The sequence below is a fragment of the Pseudochaenichthys georgianus genome, chromosome 9 (assembly GCF_902827115.2).
Source record: "Pseudochaenichthys georgianus chromosome 9, fPseGeo1.2, whole genome shotgun sequence".
Classification (NCBI taxonomy): Eukaryota; Metazoa; Chordata; class Actinopteri; order Perciformes; family Channichthyidae; genus Pseudochaenichthys; species Pseudochaenichthys georgianus.
The window spans coordinates 4,486,980-4,509,680 of NC_047511.1; the positions used below are offsets into that span (position 1 = coordinate 4,486,980).

The window sequence follows — 22,701 nt, forward strand, 5'->3', positions numbered from 1 at the left end:
AGCTCGGGCAATGAAGCCTCACCTGCTGGTTGCCCGATCGGGCAATCTATTATGCCAGTCTCATGCAGCTGGCGGATCCAGTAATGAGTGACCCGACAGTAAAACTAAACATATCTATAACTAGTTTAGGTAGTTTGAGAGGTAATTAAAATAGCTACGTGTGATATTCTAACCTGAAATGTGTGTTTTGTCCACTCACCGCTGCATGTGATCATCCAGAGCTGCATATAGACTTGTCAGCAGCAGCTGATCTCTCTCTCCCGTCAGATTAGACTTCACTCACGTTTATGTCCGTATCGATCAGATCCAGCTAGTTCTAGCTAATGATAGGACTACCTGCTTATTAAAAGATACCTAAACAATAAGTGTCGCTATGCAACCGGGTGAGGCCACAAAGTATATCGCAGCATTATGCATTTGTTTACATGCCCACCGGAACCCCGAGGCATTACCAACAGATCAACGCACAATCAACCCATACAGGACATCTCTTTCTCCACATTAAGTGTTAGACATTAGAATTGACTATTCTTGTCTGTCACATACTTTCTTGTCTGTCACATAAGTGGCGTAACTGAAGCGCTAAAGGGAAATTATTTTGACCGGACATTTTGACCGAAGAGATTTAGATTTGCCGGCTAACGGAAACTCTGACGTCGCCATTTTGTGTGCTTCGCGGATGCGCTCTGCTCTTCTCGACTGCTGCTCGGGTCTGCTCAGTCAGCTTCTGGATGAGGAGGCATTTCTTTCGACCAACTTACAGTAGATAACATTACAAACATTTTTAACAGGGGCCATAATAGTGTAAATAATAGGGGTCGACCGATTATCGGGGCCGATATTCATCATTTGACCGATTATCGGAATCGGCCTTTTTTTTATAAAATTGCCGATAACACTTTGGCTCTGATGCGGCCGTTTCTCTGTCTGCAGTCACCACTCTCTGTACACGAGCAATGTCCCGCCCACAGCACTATCTGATAGGCTATTACTGAAGTGTCAATCAACACTGAAGATTTTCCGGGCAGGAACCAGCCATAGAGGCGGGACCTTCTCAGATTACAGGCAGGTGTGAAGAACGCAGACACAGACAGAGGCAAGCAGCAGCGCTGAGCGGCAGAGCCATACATGTGTTTCGAAGGTAAATCAGTTGAAAGCCGAAGTTCAATAAACATCCCAATCCCCTATGCTGAAGTTGCAAAAACTGCACGATTTATTGATCCAATTCTATCAGCTTCCCAGTTACACAGGGACGCGGGAAGTCAGTCAGCGTGCAGCGTCTCGCAGCGGAACTGTGGTGCGGAGGGGGGGCTGCGAGTGAAGCCTCGCAGTTTTTCAGGTTGATATGTGAAGCTCATTAGCTAATGTATTTAGCAAATGTTTAGCAAAATATTAGAAGTGAGGCTACTAGTCTAACGTTAGGTCTACTGTAATAGCCTCACTTTTAATAGTTTGCAAAACATTAGCTAGCACTAGTGTTTTGCAGTTGCTAGCAGCTTATTGGGATTTTATGCTAGACAGACAGGCATTGGTTTGATATAATAAATTAAGCATTATTGTTAGTTAAGCATGTCAGCATGCAGCCCCACTTCTTGTCTCTCTCTAACTCATAGCAGATGGCTGCACTAAAGAAAAGGGCACAGAGAGGAAACCAGTTGTAAGATGTTTAAAAGTTCATTAAACATAATATAGGCTATGCTTAAATGCATTTCAAAGAAGTTGTGTTGAGTTGTGTTGGAGTTTGTGTTATTCTACATTTTGACACCAAGATTTTCTGATTTTACTGCAAATGTATATCGGTTCCAAATATCGGTTATCGGTCTCCTTGATTACTAATAATCGGTATCGGCCTTGAAAAAGCCATATCGGTCGATCCCTAGTAAATAATGTTTGTTTTGGCAGTTATAACTGAATGTAATGTTTTCTACTTTTTTACATCTGGAAAGGCATTTGCCTTCATCAGATGGAAAGTGTCTTGACCAACAACTTAAGTATTTCTTATAGCTATGCAGGGCATGCAAGCGGGCAAACACAAACAAGAACAAACAAGTGAAATGAAGAATAAAATTGAAATTTTACAATATAATATTGTGGTGTTCATCTTATAATTCAGTCTAGAGAATGCACCAGACAGCATCTAAGACCTGCACAAATCTAAATGTTCTAGGGGGAGGCCCCCCAAACCCTTCGTGCGTCATTTCGTCCGCGCGCATTTTTCAGGGCAATCTCTATTGGGCTCAGGGCCATCTGTAAATTAGCTTAGATGGCCCACAGGGCCATCTCCCAAAATCCTTAATGTCATGCACTGCAGCAGCTTTTGGAGTCCTGTTCGCTAGTGTGAAACAACAAAAGATCTCCTGTTTGTGGTTAGCACAGGATACTCACTGCCTGGGTAGTCTCTGAGAAACTGTTATATCATCATAGGTATGAAGTAAAGAAAGACTGAATTCCCCCACTGCATTTCATTTAAAGGGGAAAGGAAACACCAATTACAGATATAATATTCCGGTAGTTTATTCATTTTACAATGGATATTGATCGTAATATTTATTGTATATGATATTACTCGCCAAAAGGAAATTAATTATCCGCCGGCCGGGTGGGGAATTCCGGGACCAGGCCGCCGCCATTAGGGGAGTCCCAAATGGTGACGTCACTGGCTGTGTTTTCGCTCCACCTGAAGTCAACACAACGTAGCAGATATGGCAGCGATGGAGGAATTTTGCAATGAGATCGACGTTTTGAACGATGAATTTGACTATTCGTCGGGAGATGACATTGATGTGGAAGCATCTACAGTTACCAGGCATCCCATGGCCTATGCTTATGAACCGATTCGGTCGAATAGAGTGGCATACGATCCGGAATAAAAAAAATTTAAAAACACAATGCTAACAGTGAGCCTCTGAATTAGCCCCGAGCGAAAATGCTAACCTATTACTGCACCGATAGCTCCCTTATTACTTATCCTAGCCGCACATCCAACACATCGTTTATGATCGCAAGGAGACACAGAATCTAACGGTGCCCACCTCAACACTGAAAGATACAAACTCGCGAGGTTATCCACAAAAACGTACATCAAAACAAGTGGCGCTAGGTACTAACATACGCCAGGCTAACGGCTTACCTTCCTCATTGTCTGGTCTAAACTGGTCTTCAATGGCATTACAACGATAAAAACGATGATGTAGTTAATCCATAGGTTAATATACAATGGGGCTGTGTCCCCTTTGAAATGTTCTGATAATCTATAAGCAATACAACTGCAATTCCGTTATCTGCTGTCCGCTCTGTGCTCCGTGCGCTCTGGGTCCTGCAATACCATCCATCAATAGCAATACTAGCCTTTTTAGGGCTGTTTTCGACAGATGAGCGTGTGTATGCCAGTTTAATTAGTTGAGCTATAGAACACCCCCAATTCTCTATTGTGCGTCATAATAATAGCTACCATTTAGTTTGGACGCGATTGCGTTAATTAATAAGGTCACACTGTGTCAGTAAATACATGTGTGAGCTAGTAATCTGGTAGTGCTGCAATATTTACCTCTCTCTCGGCAGCTGAAGCAACTCGTTTGGTGGCTCGAACTTCACGTTTGTTGACACTGTCATTGTCTTGCGCGGCCAACGTGCTGGGACGGTCGGTGTTCCCGACTGCATACGTTGAGAAATCGAATATTGTGGGAACAGATCCTGGCTTCAAATCCAATGTTTTGTATTGAACCAGGCATCCAGACTGGACTTTGAGCAGCTTCTCATCCTTTAGTGGCAGCCTATGGAAATGTACTTCTTCCTTCTTTGTATAAAATCCATTTGTGCAGCCTGGGGCAATACAATAAACTCCTGACGACGACCGTTTTCTTGTAATGTAAACTACTGGTGCATTGCACGCCATGTTGTTTGTTATTGAGCTTTGGCCCAGGAAGCCGCACCCAATCAGTGACGTCACTGGAAAAGTCCCGGAGCAATGGAAGCGCCCATGGTCATTAGGCACGTATTTCAAAAAGTAAATTTGCGTATCTCGATCGTTTACATTGGAAATAGACTAGATAAATACATTTCCTAATGGTAATATTGTCGCATGGAAAGCAGTTTGAAAAGTGTTTCCATTTCCCTTTAAAGAGCCTGTGACACGAGTTTCCCCCATCATACAAACCCATACATTTTAGTAAATATTGTCCCCTTGAAAACCGTTACTGAACTGATTTTGGATATTTGTGCTTTGATAACCATTAATCTGCCCTTCAATGTTGACCATTTTCTGGATCTTCTCGGGGAATCTTCAAATCCCGCCAAATTATGTGTGACGTCATTGCGGGCCAAGAGTTCCAGCTGCACCGTTCAGGATCCCAGCATCTACATGCAAACGCACGATGGCGCACACAGCAGCGAGCTCAGACAGCGATGACAGTTTAATTTTGAACGTGTCTGAGAGCTCATATGAGGCTGAAGGATCGGTTTATGTTTTATCTGTTAGAAGTATAGGAATTAGGTGCGTCAATATGGGCGATAATACGGTCATGTAGCCAGTGGTGGAATGGGACTAAACATCAGCCCAGGACTCTCGACCGGCCCACTTCGGTACCGCTAGTAAATTGTCAACAGGGGGAGTGGGGGATGTGCTAGTGACTTATCCGACCGGCGCACTTCGTTACCGGCCCATCGGGATTCGTCCCGATGGCCAGTCCGCCACTGCACCTAGCCCAACCCACGTAAACTGTCAACGGGGGGAGCCTCGCTGCGGGGAAACGGTGGACCTAGTGTCCCGATCGGAGTGGGAATAATAATAATAATCATAATCCGTGCATTTTATCCATTAATTTCCCCAACATTGTGGTAAAAAAAAAAAACACGTTTAATCCATGTTGGTGTACTACAACTACAAAAAGCATCGGTTTGTTTTCTCATCAGGAAATGCAGACCGGCTCAAACAAACGATTTTTAATCATCATCCTCACGATCATTTAATGTATCATATGTTCGCCGAATTGACATGAAAGCACTAATAAATGTAGTTTAATCCACTTGAGTTTACAACTACAAAAGTAATCGATTTGTTTTTATATCACATCCGACGGGAGGAAATTCAGCAGCTCTCACTACCGATTTTTAATCCTAATTTAATCATCATCTTCACCACGATCATTTATGTTTATGTTCGCCGAATTGACATGAAAAGCACTAACAAATATGAATATACTGTAGTCAACTTAATTAAAACGTTCTTAACGTGCCTAAACTCAGTAATTCACCATTTCTACGCATTACAACACACTTTGCCGCACAGTGAAGCGTTCCCGCATTGACGTCACTTCCGGCTTCCCCCAAAACTTCAAAATGAGTCGAAGGAATTTCCGCGCGATGTTTGAAATTATTGATATTTATCGGAACGGGATCGCACCTTCTTTTTTAAACTGACGGTTCGAGATTACTAGTAGCCCAATATGTCATTGCACAACAATTGTTGGGAGGCTGTCACAGGCTCTTTAAGTGTTTAGCTTTTGGACCACCTCTAGGTGTCATTGCTGAGGCCATGGTCAGTTACAGATGTATATTTGCAAACACAATTAATGCCGATTAAAAATGTTTTGCTAAATTGTTAAATGTATTAGATATTTAAACTGATTACATACAAACTGCCCATGGGCATAGTTCTTTGAATTACCTAAAGAGAACTATGCATGTCTGTTGTGTTAATCTTAAGGTTTATTATTCCCTATTACCATAATATCAAATACATTTTGTTTGTTTAATAATGTATTGTACTCAGTACATGGTGGTGTACAATATTATTTTGTATAAAGGTTTTGTATTGCCGAACTCTGTTACATTTGTGTAGTATATTAATGTTTTGTTCTTTGTCAACTGTTTAAATGAATCATATAATATAATGTGTTATTCTGAAAAAGGTCAATATGATAATAATAATAAGAATAATGTCAAATAAATAGGACTACATTTGTGTTGAGATCAGATTGTTCACCTTTCAGGGTTCATACACTTTTTCACCAATGATTTTCAATGACTTTTCCATGACTTCTCAATGACCTTTACCTCATTTTCCATGACCAAAAATTCCCACTGAAAATGGTTTATTTGAAAATGGAACAGGAAAATAACATCTGCATATGAAACATGTTGTGCCTATCTAAAACAAATCAAATAGTAGGCTTACTAGCTTCTACACGCTAAAGCAACTGTAGTCAGGGAGGCAAAGTCATCAGGTATGAAAAAGGTGGCAAGGACCCGACCCCTGACCCCCTGAAAGCAGCAGTGTCAATAATAACAGAAATGCCAAAGAGTCACATCTAATAGAAATATATAAAAGCATTTATTTTAATTGTGTAGCAGTCAGTTTATAATTCTGGCAGCACTGTTGAGCATTTTGAAAATGTATTGTCATGCCTCTGTTCAAGGCTTAGTCTTTCTATCTGTATAGCCACTGGTGTAAAGTAACTAAGTTCATAAACTCAACAAGTACTATACGTGGGTACAATTTTGAGATACTTGTACTTTATTTAAGTATTTCAATGTTTTGCTACTTTGTACTTCTACTCCTCTACAGTTCAGAGGTACATGGTGTACTTCTACTCCTCTACAGTTCAGAGGTACATAGTGTACGTCTACTCCTCTACAGTTCAGAGGTACATGGTGTACTTCTACTCCTCTACAGTTCAGAGGTACATGGTGTACTTCTACTCCTCTACAGTTCAGAGGTACATGGTGTACTTCTACTCCACTACAGTTCAGAGGTACATGGTGTACTTCTACTCCACTACAGTTCAGAGGTACATGGTGTACTTTTCCTCCACTACATGTATTTAATACCTATAGTTACTCTACAGATGTGGATGAATGATGTGAAATATAATCAAGTGTTAAATCAGACTTTAGTTCCACCTGGAGTAAATCCACAAGCTACCCTGCAGTCTACAAAGTCATTCAAACTAGCTGCAACTTTACCAGCTTTGAGAACACTTTCATGATCAATCATTATAAAACATATCATATATATTATTCTGAAATGGACCAATCTGCACAACGACTACTTTTACTGTCGCTACTTTCACTATATTTTGATGATAATACTTTTGTACTTTTACTTGAGTAACATTTTGAATGCAGGACTTTTACTGTAACAGAGTATTCCTACACTCTGGTACTTCTACTTTTACTCAAGTACAAGATCTGAGTACTTCTACTTTTACTACAAGATCAGAGTACTTCTACTTTTACTCAAGTACAAGATCTGAGTACTTCTACTTTTACTCAAGTACAAGACCTGAGTACTTCTACTTTTACTCAAGTACAAGACCTGAGTACTTCTACTTTTACTCAAGTATAAGACCTGAGTACTTCTACTTTTACTCAAGTACAAGATCTGAGTACTTCTACTTTTACTCAAGTACAAGATCTGAGTACTATACTTTTATTAAGTACAAGATCTGAGTACTTCCACTTCTACTTAAGTACAAGATCTGAGTACTTCTACTAAAGTACAAGATCTGAGTACTTCTACTTTTACTCAAGTACAAGATCTGAGTACTTCTACTTTTAAGAACAACATCTGAGTACTTCTACTTTTACTCTAGCACAATAACTATACTTATACCACCTCCGTTTATAGCCTATGAAAAAAAACTATTAGAAAACGAAGGCTAAAGCTAACGTTAGCAGATAGTGACAATGTATGCTAGCTAGCTAGCTCAACGATTCCTTAATGATATTTTGACAGAAAAACATTTCAGTTCACATCACGCTCTGCCGCTCTGCTCTGAACGGCCCGTTCTAACAGCTGTTCACCAGCGGTGCAGTCTGTGCCACAGTGACTCCGCACAGTTAACGAACGCACCGTAGATAATGTAGCTGACCCTCATACCGGAGCAGCAGAGTTCAACCCACAGGCAGGAAGATTCGAGCACACAGCTCGCGTTTCATATATTAAAAAATAACACCATGCGCGTCATGATGGCACATAACAGCTCGCGACCGCAGATTATTTTGGGGATGAGATAAAATGTAAATTATATTTGACGCAACTTTAGTTACATTTCCATGACTTTTCCAAAACTTTGGGAAAAACATTGTTTTCCATAACTTTTCCAGGGCCTGGAATTTGTATTTTGAATTTTCATGACTTTTCCAGGTTTTCAATGACCGTACGAACCCTGACCTTTAATACGGACTAGAGCACCAACAGGGAAAGATTAGTACAACATAATTATAAAACCATCAATTGCTGCAGCACCTGAAACATCACACCCACCTGGTGGAGAGAAACAGAATGTTGTTGTACGTGTTCAGGATGCGCTGCACTTCATATTCTCTCACCTCCACACCTGAAAAACAGAGCGTTGTTCTATGAAATACACTACATGACTAACATTCAGTTGAATACGTTTTAAAACTAGGATCATTAAACGAAGTTAAAGCTTTGAATTTGGTTGAATGACTGTGTGGATTGTTTCTGGAGTGACCAATGTAGACACTGAAATGCTTTCATAAACACGCTTTCAAAAAGACAGTGGTCATTTAATTATATTTCAAGCCAATTGAGTTTCAAAATGCAAAAAACTAATTAATAATGAATAACAAAAACAAAACAATAACATAACACACACATTTGTATGGGCTGGAACAGTTCAATAGACTACACAAATCAAATTCATTATAGTAACAGCAAGGGTCTAAAGTGCATGCGCTTCTGGTGTTCAAACACTGTTCCTGATGTAACTGCAGACAATATTTGAGCAATATGCCATTTGAGCTTTCTACATATTTGCTTTTCTAATACAATAAAAAAAACCTTAGTGTAGTGATATTCTATATATTTTATTATTGTAAACAAATCCCTCTAATGATCAAAAAACTAATTGTTTTCTACTTACATATTGCCACTATCATTAACTCCTCCCTCAGATCTGGATCAGTTCCCCCCTCTCTCAAACTGGCTGCTATCACACCCATTCTCAAAAATGGGTGTGGACTCACATGTCCAACTTCCGGCCCATCTCAAATATCCCCTTTCTGTCAAAAATACTTGAACGTATCATTGCCTCACAACTAAAATCCCAACTCAGCTCCAATGACCTCTTTGAGCCATTTCAATCCGGTTTCCGATCAAAACACAGCACCGAAACAGCTCTTCTCAAAATCACAAACGACCTCCTCCTCTCCTCTGACTCCGGCAACCTGAACATCCTCATCCTCCTCGGCCTCACCGCATCATTCGACACCATCAACCACGCCATCCTGCTGTCCCTCCTCGAATCATCACTCAACATCACCGACACTGCACTCTCCTGGCTGAAATCCTACCTCACCGACAGACATCAGTTTATCAACATCAACAACTGCACCTCCTCCACTGCTCCTCTGTCCCAAGGCGTCCCCCAGGGTTCGGTGCTTGGCCCCCTCCTCTTAATCCTCTACATGCTCCCCCTTGGCAAAATAATTCGTCGCCACAACCTTCAATTTCACTGCTACGCCGATGACATCCAGCTTTATATCTCAACAAAAACCATCACCCCCAACACACACACTCCACTCTCACCAACTGTCTCTCAGAAATAAAAGCATGGATGCAAACAAACTATCTCCAACTGAACGGTACCAAATCAGACATCATCATCATCGGCCCCCCATCCCGTACCAAAGCCATCCAGAATTTCAACTTCACCATTGACAGCCACACTCTCCCATATCTCCCCCCTCACATCCGCAACCTTGGAGTCATCTTCGACAGTCAGCTCAAATTCAACCACCACATCAATCACATCACCAGGACCGACTTTTTCCACCTCAAAAACATTGCCTGCCTCCGCCCATCACTCCCCTCCTCTGCTGCTGAAACCCTGATTCATCACATCACGACTACTGCAATAGCATCCTCTACGGCAGTGTTTCTCAAACTTTTTCATACCAAGGACCACTTAACCAATAAAAAAACACTTGCGGACCACCTAACTCCACAAATATCCAAAAACACAGTTCTTTGCAAATCGCCTGAAAATGGTACAAACAAGTGGCCACATGTGTGATGAAGGTGTTTATCTGGGCTATATCATGCAATCGAAAGTGAAACTTAAGCTCGCTCCATTGCGGAGATATTCCCGGGAGAGTGCGGAAAACTTTAATTAATTAATTAATTTCAAATGTGAAATGTTACCAATATACTCACGGACCACTAGGGGGCGCTCACGGAACACCAGTGGTCCGCGGACCACACTTTGAGAAGCACTGCTCTACGGCAGTGCCCAATATGTCAATCGCAAAGGTATTGTGGGTAGATCACATGGCATTGAGAAAAAAACACAATATATATATATATATATATATTTTTTTTTTTAAAGTTAGCCTATCATCCATCCTTACTATGGCATTTGCCACTTGATTATTCAAACATAACTTTTTATTGAACATTTAACATTGCAAATGAAATGTGAAATAATATTAAAATATATAAATTATATATAATAAATATAACAAATTAATTAAATTATAATAAATTAATTAAATCACACACAACCAAAACAATAAATTAAATAGTCAGGCTGGAAAAAGTTTTTCAAAGTTGATTTTCAAATCAAATAACTGTTTATAATTGAATATCAAATAGCCCTGCATTGCATTAAGGAAAAGATGCCGGCATCCATCCAAGCTGTTTCTTAATGTTTCATTTTTCCAAAATAACAAACCCTCTTTTAATCAATTGGAATGTCTCTCTCCTGTTAAAGGTTCTCCAGTGTCTGAAGTATTGGTGTTGCCTTTGCCTGAGTTACCATATTATGTTTGTTTCCATCTGTCCATGTTTTGTGCAAATTACTTCTACTCTGATAGGCTCATTATAGCCTTTCATTGGGCTCAATATAGACTGATTAACGGGTTAAATTTAGCCTGATCATTTGAAAAATGCCATGATCATCATCACTAATTTGACGACTGCCAGATGAGACAGCAGTATCCGAAATCTATTTTGCCACCTGACGCTATAATCCCGCAAATGAAAAAGCCTTTATTGTAAGTCATGGACAGTATTAACTGATTTTGACAAAACTGTACTTTCTTTTCCAAACAACATCCAGAAAGCATCACTACCTGTGCACTTATGGTGAACTCTTGAGTAACATTTCTTAAAATAAACTTATTCGAGCCCCATGTGTGGGATCTGGATAAGAAACACAAATACACACTGGAAGAGCAACATCTATTATTAACACCATTGATGGGATTTTATTAGGTACATTGACCCCTGCTGTAATGTACCTACACTACAGTTGGTATGGCAGACATATATTGCTTAATGTAAAGATGAAGAGACAGCTCAATTCTTAGCGTAATGTATTGGATAAGTGGAAACAGTTAGATTGACTACAAGTTAGTAGTAAAACCGCGGCTTTACAGCTCAAATGTATGAAAAACACTATATCCAATGTCATATGATAAATGATGTTATACAATTGGAACATACATCATAAATGGTCTCACAGGCTTAGCATACTTCAGACCAAACACGTTACATTTACCTTACCATTACAGCTCTGAGACTTTGTGAACCTGACACTTATCTATAATTTAGCTATAACTTTAGAAAAACACATGTGCCATATCTAAACTCAACAACACCTTTGAAAGTAAAATGTCTAAGGTCATATTGTGTTTAACAGTAAATCATCTAATGTTACCTTAACATTACCATTTCCTTCCTAGCTAATTAAGTGATGTTAGGTTCTCAATCGTTAGCTAGCTCACTAAGCTAGCAGGACATACAATTAGGTTAGTCAATCTTTAGCGAGCTAACCTGTAACCTGTAAGATAACGTTTATGTTGAAAAAAGGTGTTGCTGTAATATAACGAACGTTACCTTTACAACAGGTTTAAGTCTGTTGTGTCTCGGAGGTACAGCAGTACTGGCGCAGAGGCGCGAAAATGAACAAAGGCATATTTTCCATATGCTGTGTACAGTAGGGGTGGGCGATTCCACAAAATCTGGATTCGATCCGATACCAATTATTTCTTTTCTTCTTTTTTAATGAAAAGCGTCTTATGTACTTTCATATAGGGGAGAGCTCAGGCCCGGACTGACCATCGGGAGGACCGGGAGGTTTCCCGATGGCCTGGCCTGCTAAGTGGCCTGCTGGCCTGAGGAATTCTTTTTTTTATGTATGTATTGTGAACGCAACGCTGCGCAAATGTGGGTCTGACTCTGCCTCACAAAGGGTGACTGGCTGTCTACATGATGTGGCCTGCCGACATGGCCACTTGCATACAGAGATCATACACTAATGCCCTCGATTGGTCTCTGTAAAGCTGTGTCCCAATTCAGCGGCTGCATCCTCCTGAGGACCCAGGCTGCAGTCGGATAGTTTAAAAATCAGCTCCTAAATTCTAACCCTATCGTCTATTCCTTGACCTCTGAGTGAAACGTCACGGGGTTAAGGGATAGTGGATAGGAGAATTAAAAAGGACTTAGGAGAAGAGACTGCGGTACTTTAGAGAATCCGAATGCACTTTCACTATCCGACGTGTTTATGATGCGCCAGCGGACGTCATTGTGTGCGTCTGCTGCTGTGGGGAAACTATGGAAACCACAGTTTTCTATACAGCGGACTACAACATGGATGTTTATTGTTTAATAAGAACGAGGGACTACTGTAAACTCATCTAGAGACTCTGCACCGTGCTCTGATGCTGCTGCTTTGCTTTATGAACGTGGACAACAGAGAAACATATTCTTCAGGACCAAAGTTGGAATTGAAATAAAAAAGGAAAGTGAAACTGCTCGTCACCCTCTCCCTCCGGTCCACATTAATACAAATGATCCCAATACGTATGATTGTATGAACTAAAGATCTTAAAATCAATACAGATGTATTTATTATAAACGTTAGTCCTTAACATCTATCACTGTGTATATCACCATTCAAACATCTTTTAAAAGTTGAACAAACCCCACACAGCTCAGTGAAGACTGAAATGTTGACTTTATTTGATCATTTCAGTAAAAACGAAGGTTCATATTTCTCTCTTTGATTATAATACTGATGAACGTTCAAAACAAAGCACTTTGGCAACTTACCACCTATGTTTTAAAAAGCTTAATAAGCACCGTAACTTTCATGATATCATTTCTCGGTCATAATCGTTTTTTTCCGTGAACGGCCGACTGTTGAGTGACGGCAAATGCTGCGGCTGCAAGGCATTGTGGGGCAGCATTTTCGCTTCTCCTGCCGGTTAGGGAAGTCCAGTGGTTCCTAAGCTAAAGGAGGTTATAAAGGAAGTTTGAAACCTCCTTTCCTATCATTCTCATCATTCTAGAGTATTCGAACGGCACTTATCATGGCTGCCACTGAGGGACTTCCGGGTCATTTCACTCCTTTAGGAAGGTTCCTAAGCTAAATGGACTATTCGACTTCAGCCCCAGCCTTTGAATTCTGCGGAGGACCCAACCGACGTGGGTCCTCCGCGGAATGCGAAATGAGACGGTCTACGGAGCATTTCCTGGTACGTCACCGGCAGTTATCCCTACCTTTTGCCGCCCCCGTCGCATAGCAACCAGCTGCAGTCAGAAGTGCCGGTATATTTTCAAACGGTTGGAGTCAGAGATAGTGCTTCTTTTGGTGATGTTCAATATGTTGAAATCAATTTCCCAAGGTCACACCAGGCGCACCATCTATTTCAAATTAATGGAAGACCATGTCCAGGTACTGATACTTATATCTATTATCATATTATATAAAATATATATGTACTGTATTTTTAGCTAACAGTAATGTTAATATTAGCCTATAATACATGTTTAAAATGTTATTTCTCAGGTTGAGTATAGCTTGTGTATATATATAAACATGTCTATAGAGATATATTTATACACAAACACAGAATATATGTATGTACTGTATTTTTAGCTAACAGTAATGTTATTAGCATAATACTGATACAAATTTTATTTCAGGTTGAGTATAGCTTGAGTATATATATATACATATATAAGTATATATATATGTATATATTTTTGTGTGTATATATCAATAAATATATATATATATAAACATGTCAATAGATATATGTATAAACATAGAACAAAAATGCTGTTCACTTATTTAACCCTTTTTTCTCAACCTTTCCCTCTACCAGCCAAGGCCCCTGTATTGCAGGGTCAACCTAAGCGTCCCTGTCCTGGACAGGTTTTTTAATGACCAGGACACACGCCCGATTTCAGGCTGAGCAGGGAGTCCCTGAAGGTGCTGCTGGAACTCCTGGGTCAGGACAGGAGACATGGATGGGGGGCCACAATTGAGACCCTGGTGTTCCTGTTCTGGCTGGCAAGTGGGGCATCATGCAGGGTGGTCTCCAGAGTTTTTGGGATGCTTAGATCCACGGTACATCGGATTGTCCACAGAGTGACTGAGGAGGTGGTGGCCATTTGCCACCAGGTCATCCACCTCCCCAGGACAGCAGAAGACCTGGAGGCTGTGTCGCGTGGGTTCGCAGGGCTGGCCAGACACAGAGCCTTCAGAAAAGCTGCTGGAGCAATCGACGGCTGCCATGTCCGCATCGTGCCACCAAGCGGCCCTGATGGTCACTGCTATAGAAACAGAAAACTGTTCAGCTCCATTTTGCTGTAGGCTGTTTGTGACCATCAGGGCCGCTTCATCGACACGTACGTGGGCTGGCCTGGGTCAGTCCATGACTCTAGAGTGCTCCGCCACAGCCCACTCTATCGGCAGGCACTCTACCCTCCTCCAGGGCACTTTATCCTCGCAGACGGGGGGTACCCCTGCCTCCAACATCCACTCCCCCTCATCACTCCATACAAACGGCCGCTGCAAGGTGTGGGACCCCAGCGCTTCAACAGCCATCACTCCCGGGCACGCTCCATCATCGAGCGTGCCTTCGGGGTGATAAAGACACGATTCAGGAGTATCTTCCTGCAAGCGCTGGAGGTGCACCACACCTTCGTTCCTCAAGTACGTAATCACTCATTAGGACATTTTGATAATACTGAAGAGTAGATCTAACATGAGGTATTACATATATATATATAGTTATATATTTCTGCCAATTTTTAAATTTCAGATCATAACAGCATGTGCCGTCCTCCACAACATCTGTATTGGGGCCGGCGACATCATGGCCCCAGAAGAGGACACTGTGGAGGATGTAGCGGAGAATGTGTTGGAGGCAGTCAGTGGTGCTCCTTGGCGGGACCAACTGTCTGCGGAGGGGTCTGCCCTGGAGGAGGTTCCTGGTGACCACGATTATGTGTAAAGGTATGTAAAACAATTGACGAGCTGTGATAAAAGAACCGTGTGCAATATTTATATACATCTTTTGTTCTTATCTGCTGCTGAAAACATCTTAGTGACATGGCAGCCGTCAATTGCGTCCGCCCTGCGAACCCTAGCCCTAATGGACAATCCGATGTACTGTGGAGAGAAGCATCCCCAACAGCTCTGGAGACCACCCCAAATGAAGCCCCACCCACCATCAGAGGACACCAGGGTCCTAATTGTGGCAGCCAGGTCCAGCAGCACCACCTGGGACTCCCTGCTCAGCCTGAATGTGTATATAGTTTAAATGTTGTTTCATTTGTATGTTGTTCCATCAAATAAATTATAAGTTTCATATTGCTCATTACATTTATTTATTTATCAACTAATTTTTCTAGGAGAGAAAAAAGCCTGTTAAGGTTCTCCCTGTTCTCCTCCCTCTGCTGTATCATGTCCTCTCTGATGATCTCGTTTGTTAGGGTTATAGTTTAGATAACTCAAACATATCCAGGGTTTGAACTGGCTTCGTAGTGACTGTGCAGGGCACAGGTGGCTGCATAGCAGCGCTAATGTCAAAGACACAAACATTATACATTATATTTTTATTTTACCAGGATGCAGTGACACAAATATTTGGGAAGGCTTAGCCTTCCCTAGCCTACAGCACCCGTCGCCCCTGACCAGAGCCATGATATAATAGAATCTATCTATATGGCGCTGGTCTGCACATAGTTTTTTGAAGAAATTGACGAGTAGAGGAGACGGGAAAAAAAGTATAAAAGTATCGATCCTATTGGCTCTAGTATCGATTTTTTGAAACGTATCGGAAGTATCGACATTTTGGGATCGATCCGCCCACCCCTAAAGATTCTTCCACTATGCTATTATCAATAGCCACTGATGCTCACTCCGAGTAGATGCTCAGGTCCTACAGTACTATCAGTTAATCATTTACTACAGGCGTTGTGGATTAATAATCACTAAGTATGGAAATAAATGACATCACAAAAACACACTTTCTGCAATTTAAAAAAGGGTTTTCAGGTAAAAAGTAGTATAATTACAGACTTTACTCAAGTACTCAGACATAATCTCAAGGAGTTTACAAAAGTATTGTCAGTAAAAACTTTAATTAACTTAAGTCTATAGTAAAATATTGAAGAGTTATATCAAACTGCTAATGTTAGGCAATCAGAGGTGGGATTTATAATGTACTTTTTCTATTGTGATCTCCTGAACATTCTCTGCAGCTCATTTTAACCTGCGATTGCATTTGTACTTTATTAACTTGTTTTTTGCCTCACTTATTGTCATTACAGATGGATATATTGACACTGTTATGGACCAAAGGGCCTGCACATCTGTAAGTATTTATCATCCAAGGACATTTTTGGAATAATATTATCACTAGTTTATAATTAGTGATGCATTCATGAGTCTATCAAGAGAGGTGGGTAAAATCCTCTTGGATGAACATGTACGAATTAATATGTTTTAGTTCATAGTGCCACATAGTTGTGGTGTCATATAGAAGTTTGATATATTAATCTTAAAAAAGTAAGCTAAATATAAACATTGTTTTTCCTTTTTAAACTTTTTTGTTGATATACACAGTATATAATGTGTTTATACAATAGCTCACTACAAAAACATACATCTGAAAAACTATTTATATTTAGACTCATTGACTAATTATTTGGTACGGGAATGCTTGATAAAAAAAAACAATGATTAAAAGAGTATTTTGGGTAAATCCATTGTTCTTTCCTGTGATATGTTGGGCAGACTTTGAAAAGGGTAGGGCAACATCTCTGACGTGCAATTCCTTTGGCGGATTAGTTAATGAACAATAGTTTCACCTGACCCACGTCACGAATCTTCTGAAACAAGCACTGTCCCAGAACAATGTCAACATGTACTTTTTGTAGAACTTTGAAGACTAATGTGAATACTTTGTTTCTGTACTTTTTTGGGAGTAGTAGTTAAAAGAAGGAATTCTTTATTCTTTGTTATACATTATACGTAACACAGGAAATACACACATGATAGTGAATTATTCAACTTGTCTTTAATTCTCAGAATATTCTTTCCTGATAGAGAATTATTTGACCATTTAAATCTCAAAATATTATTGACCCAGCCCCACACAAAGGTAGCATGAGAGAGAAAGATTCAGAATTGGCTTTGACCTTATTTCTGTTGGATTTATATACCAAAACACCAAAGGCAAGTTCCTGAAAACGTGAAAAGATCTTGGCAATAAACCTCTTTCTTATTCTGATAATTTCCTTATGGAACATGATTTCCTGCTCAAAACATTTCCATTCACACAGAATAATTTAACTTTGTTTATTTACTCAGTTACTACTTACAGTAAGTACTAATTGGAGGTACTTGTACTTCACTTGAGTATTTTGACTTTATGGTTCTTTTTTATTCCATTTCGGGAGCAAATGTTGTATCCTACTTGTTATGCCACTGTATTTATTTTACAGCTTTAGTAACTAGTTACTTTGCAGAGATAGAACATTATTACAAAACATTTTTGTATTAATAACAACACAAACATTTTAGAATAATGCTGTCTTGACTACAAATTAAAGTATTGTTTACACTGTAGTAATGCTAGCCTATATTGCTCTACGTCCTTTTTTCCCACCTCTGATTTAAGCCTATATGGCCACCACCATTCTATCTGTTTGTGAAACCTTTTGTACATAGTTTGTGAAGTTTGTACTAACGTGTATCTTGTTCTACTAAACACCTTCGATTTAACGTGACAAAAGTGTACAAAGTATAAAGGTTTTTCCCTGTAATTCAGATTACCATACACTCCCTCACAGCCCATAGGCTCTCTATGCATTTTCTCAGTCTGTGTGGTGGCGAGATGAGGCGTCCTCGCGCTGGCCCCGCCCCTTTACGGCTGTCGCCTAGGAAACGGGGCGTGGAAAACACGCTGGTGAAGCAGGTCACCGACGTGATTGGCTGCAGTGTCGGATGATGCAGTAGCGTGCCATCGTTCCATCGGTCCTGTGAGCTGCAGGGGAGACGCTCACTCCGTGTGTCCGTGAGTCTGAGCGGCTGTCTGTGCTCCGGGAGTCTGGGCTGTCTCAACTGTCACTCTCCAACCACCGAAGGTAAGGCAGACTCTTTACTCAATTCAAATAGCTTTATTAGCACGACCAAACTGTATTGCCAAAGCTATGTACATTGCGACATCTATACATAGATATTTAAAACGAACTGTTAAATTCATAAACATTTTTGAACAAATGCAAGAACAACATGTTTTCTTTACAAGGAATACAAGAACAAATACATTTAGAAATAAGAAAACATAATGGAAAAAGTTATGTGAGTTAGTGATTATTGTGCTGATAGTCAATTCATAATACATTAATGATAAATACAAAATAATAATTAAAAGAAGTAGGATGTAAACATGAATCAGTAGGTTAACCAGGGCTTGGAGTGTTACTTGAAAATTGTATTCCGTTAGAAGTAGTTTTTAAATCAGAAAACTAATCTAAGTATCACAATAGAAAAGTAATGTAACCTGATCACTTTCAGATACTTTTGTATTACCTTAATATCAAATGCAATGCAATGGCTTGATATTTGACTGTTTATTAAGTACAAAATGTACTGAGTGTTTTTTTGTTTTAAAGCAACTCCTACCTTTTATTTTATTATTTTATTCAGTCTAACCATAATAGTGCACAACACATGACCACATACTGTACAGTTTAAAAAAGCTAAAATAAAATCTGAACAAAAGCTACGTTTTTGATTTTAAACAGTGGATTAAGCTCATTTACACTATGTTATGAACATATAGGGTCACCTACTCAATCTGAAAAATAACAAATGAACCAAAGAAAGTGAAAACTATAAATACAATTCCGGCAGTAGTGTAGAAAATGGCCTCACTGTATGGATTTGAAGTATTTGTTTACAAACCAGGTGTCCAAAAAGAAGAAAATCAGCAAAAGCAGGCAATGTGACATTTTAGTCTAGGCCTACAATATAGTATACACTCTAAGAAGTGACACATCAAAAATGTATGTGTAATATGGAAACCATTTTTAAACACTAGCTGTGTTACACGCCTTAACACATGAACACTAATGACTGCCCAATGCGTCATACACAAACAAACAAGATGAACACATTATTGTGCTATTTCTGCACATTGTGCTTTAACTACTTTTAAATAATTACCAGGTGGCTGTAATGTTTTCTTTCAATAGCAATCAAAAGCAGTAACACATTTGTTATCCATTTATGTATAAAGATTTAATTGGAAATGTTTAACTTTTTTTAAATATCATTAATTATTTGTTTTATGGCTGCTGAATGTCATAGAGTAAACTGACTCATTTACACATTTGATGGATATGTAATATTATATTCAATGCATACAAATACAAGTACAGAACAACTCATAAACTGTACAACAGTTGAGTTTTCCTTTTATTTTTTCATTCTCTCCCTTAAAATAAATACAGTATATTTGTATGTAACGTTTAATGTTTGGTAGGCTATTTATGTGAAAGTGAACAAATAATAAAATATAGATAATAAATGATAAAATAAATACAAGATAGCCAAATCATAAAGCAGAATGTTCCTTTTAATTATATGTATTGTTATTTATAAATATATTTTAATGTATCATTATTATTATCATCATCACTTCTAATCATTGATGTTTGGTTGTGGTTGTGTTTGCGATGATTACGGATCTGAGCTGCTCACACTCCTTCCTCCTGGCTAACATGACTGTACTTGTGTTATTTGCTAGCTCTGCTGCACCATGCTGACCCGTCTGTTCCGCATGCACGGCCTCCTGGTGGCCTCCCACCCCTGGGAGGTGATCGTTGGCACAGTCACCCTCACTATCTGCATGATGTCCATGAACATGTTCACTGGCAACGACCAAATCTGTGGCTGGAACTTTGACTGCCCAAAAACAGAGGAGGTGAGTGAGATGATCAAGAACATTAGTATTATTTGTATCCAGTCCATCAAAACATTAAGCATTACAATAATGCACATCATGCAAACAATATATTGTTCTATTTAATATTGTAAATCCTGCACAACCTTTTCCTGCTACAAACTACCTCTCTTTAAATCTGCACAGCTCTACATTTTGAATATAGTTTTTGTCATATGTTATTATATTTTACTGTACCCAGGTTTTCTCATAATTATATGTTGTGTAATTATTGTCTTTATTTCTAATTTGTAACAATAGTCTTAAAATAGTTATTTTAAATAACCTTTATACAAGTACTGTTTTGTGCTACATGTTTGTCTTTCTGTGTCTCCGTATGCACCATTTATACCAAAGTAAATTCCTTGTATGTGTAAATCTATTCTGATTGTGATTGTGAACATGTCCGTTATCTTTGGCAGTTGGTCCACCACACAACGGAGAGTAGGACACCAACCTAGTTTGAATAAGCGCTTGCATGACTCATGACTAATAGCTATAAATCCCACAAAACATGCAGCATTTTTCAGGATCAGAATCAGGTTTATTACCAGGTTGACACGTACGAGGAATTTGACTTGATGTCATGGTGCATAAATAAAAGTAAAACACACATTTAAAACACAAATAAAGAACTAAAATAAAATGGATTGGATGAGGCCGGTAGCGGAGGGGAAGAAGCTGTTCAGGTGGCGAGAGGTTTGGTCCTGATGGAGCGCAGCCTCCCGACAGAGGGGAGGGGGTGAAGTCCATAACTGTAGGATACACAATGTGTTGCCATGAAAAGACATCCAGAGAATATGTATGGTGATACTCTGATTTGTCATCGGGCACTGGTTAGCTGGCAACCTAGCATGACAACACGCCTCTAAGAAACATCTGTTGCAGGCTATGAAATATTCTGACACATTACCTCCAAAAACATCACATCGTATTGTTTTAAGAACAGTATGAATAAAACGAAGTGAATGGGTTAATACGTGAGCTTTAGAGGTGCTGCCGTGTGGATTGTGTTTGGACAGAGCCTGTCAGCTAGCTGGTTCCTCCCTTTGTGCTAAACTAAGCTAACCAGCTGCTGGCTCTAGCCTAAGGATATTTCCCAATATGCCCAACTATTCTTTTGAGTTGATCCCGTACTCAACCAGGCATGTGTTCCTCTCTCTTCACAGCAAATCCTCAGCAGTGACATCATCATCTTGACCATCACACGCTGCATCGCCATCGTTTATATTTACTTCCAGTTCCAGAACTTGAGACAACTAGGGTCAAAATATATTTTAGGTAAAGTATTTAAGGGTACACAAGATGTTTATAACATGGTGGATATGATAATGTGGATGTAATGGCGGCAGAGGACGAAGCTAGCTATATAAATCCAGTGCTGGAAGAAGTACTCAGAATTGTAAAAATACTATATTTTAAAAGTACTTTGTGACAAGTAAAGTCCTGCATTCAAAACCTTAACTAAGTAAAGGTACAAAAGTACTGGCATCAAAAATATACTCAAAGTACCAAAAGTACAAGTACTCCTTATGCGTAATGGCCCATTTCAGAATCGTTCATACATGGAGTTTATATTGTCATTATTGATGTGTTTTATCGGGTAAATGTATAGCTAATTCGAATAACTTGATATACTACTTAAAGTTCATTTAATAATTGATTTATATTAGCTAATAATCTAAACCTATAAAAGTAACTAGGACAAAAGCTGTCAAATTAATTTAGAGGAGTAAAATGTAAAATGTTGGCTTTCAAACTGTAGTGGAGAAGAACAATAAAGCAACCTAGGCTGAGATACTCAGGTCAAGTAAAAGTTCCTCAAAATGGTATTTAAGTATGGTACTCTGTTACTATCCATATATCTACTCTAATATGTATCTCATGTACTCTCTTGCAGGCATTGCTGGTCTTTTCACCATATTCTCCAGCTTCGTATTCAGCACAGTGGTCATTCACTTCCTGGATAAAGAGCTCACGGGCCTCAAGTAAGGATAACTCGCATCCTTTCATACTTCCCCAGTATCTTTGTTAAAACACTCAACGTGACTGTTCTGTCCTGTCCTCCAGTGAGGCTTTGCCGTTCTTCCTGCTTCTCATCGACCTCTCCAAAGCATGCGCTCTCGCCAAGTTCGCCTTAAGCTCTAGTTCTCAGGTACTAAGAGATATGCACTCATCATACTCAAACATTTCACAGACAATTCAACAGTAAACTAATGTGCTGTTCTATATCAGGATGAGGTGAGGGAGAACATTGCTCGTGGCATGGCAGTACTGGGACCTACCTTCACTCTGGACGCCCTGGTGGAGTGTCTCGTGATCGGAGTGGGAACTATGTCAGGTACTCGCTGCTTTCAGACTTTTTATTGTTAGTGTGACATCAGTGTTAGGTGTGGTTACTGAAGCTGAGTGAAGTCCCGCCCAGGCCGG

The 22,701-nt window shown here is 39.7% G+C and overlaps 2 protein-coding genes and 1 long non-coding RNA gene across 6 annotated transcripts in view; 2 read left to right on the forward strand and 1 right to left on the reverse strand.

The window, feature by feature from the left end:
• LOC117453001 (uncharacterized) overlaps positions 1-11,949 on the reverse strand; it is a 44,927-nt gene extending 32,978 nt beyond the window's left edge. For all 3 annotated transcript variants that reach the window (XM_034091831.1, XM_034091830.1, XM_034091829.1), the window contains exons 1-2: positions 11,864-11,949; positions 8,267-8,339 (exon numbers count right to left, since the gene is read on the reverse strand). The gene's annotated coding sequence lies outside the window, so the exon portion shown is untranslated. The remainder of the gene's footprint in view (positions 1-8,266; positions 8,340-11,863) is intronic.
• Positions 11,950-12,373: 424 nt separating this feature from the next.
• On the forward strand, positions 12,374-15,580 carry LOC117452945 (uncharacterized). 2 transcript variants are annotated; one of them, XR_004552807.2, is made up of 4 exons: positions 12,374-13,703; positions 14,137-14,969; positions 15,079-15,272; positions 15,365-15,580. It is a non-coding gene; the product is annotated as an uncharacterized lncRNA (long non-coding RNA). The 2 variants fall into 2 exon arrangements; XR_011643729.1 differs by having other exon boundaries at positions 15,079-15,580.
• A 2,716-nt stretch (positions 15,581-18,296) lies between these two features.
• LOC117452762 (3-hydroxy-3-methylglutaryl-coenzyme A reductase-like) overlaps positions 18,297-22,701 on the forward strand; it is a 15,326-nt gene continuing 10,921 nt past the window's right edge. The window contains 6 exon segments of the mRNA XM_034091515.2: positions 18,297-18,409; positions 20,077-20,253; positions 21,441-21,552; positions 22,172-22,259; positions 22,342-22,426; positions 22,507-22,612. Of these exon segments, the coding sequence (XP_033947406.1) occupies positions 20,089-20,253; positions 21,441-21,552; positions 22,172-22,259; positions 22,342-22,426; positions 22,507-22,612 (556 nt within the window). The 5' untranslated portion in view covers positions 18,297-18,409; positions 20,077-20,088.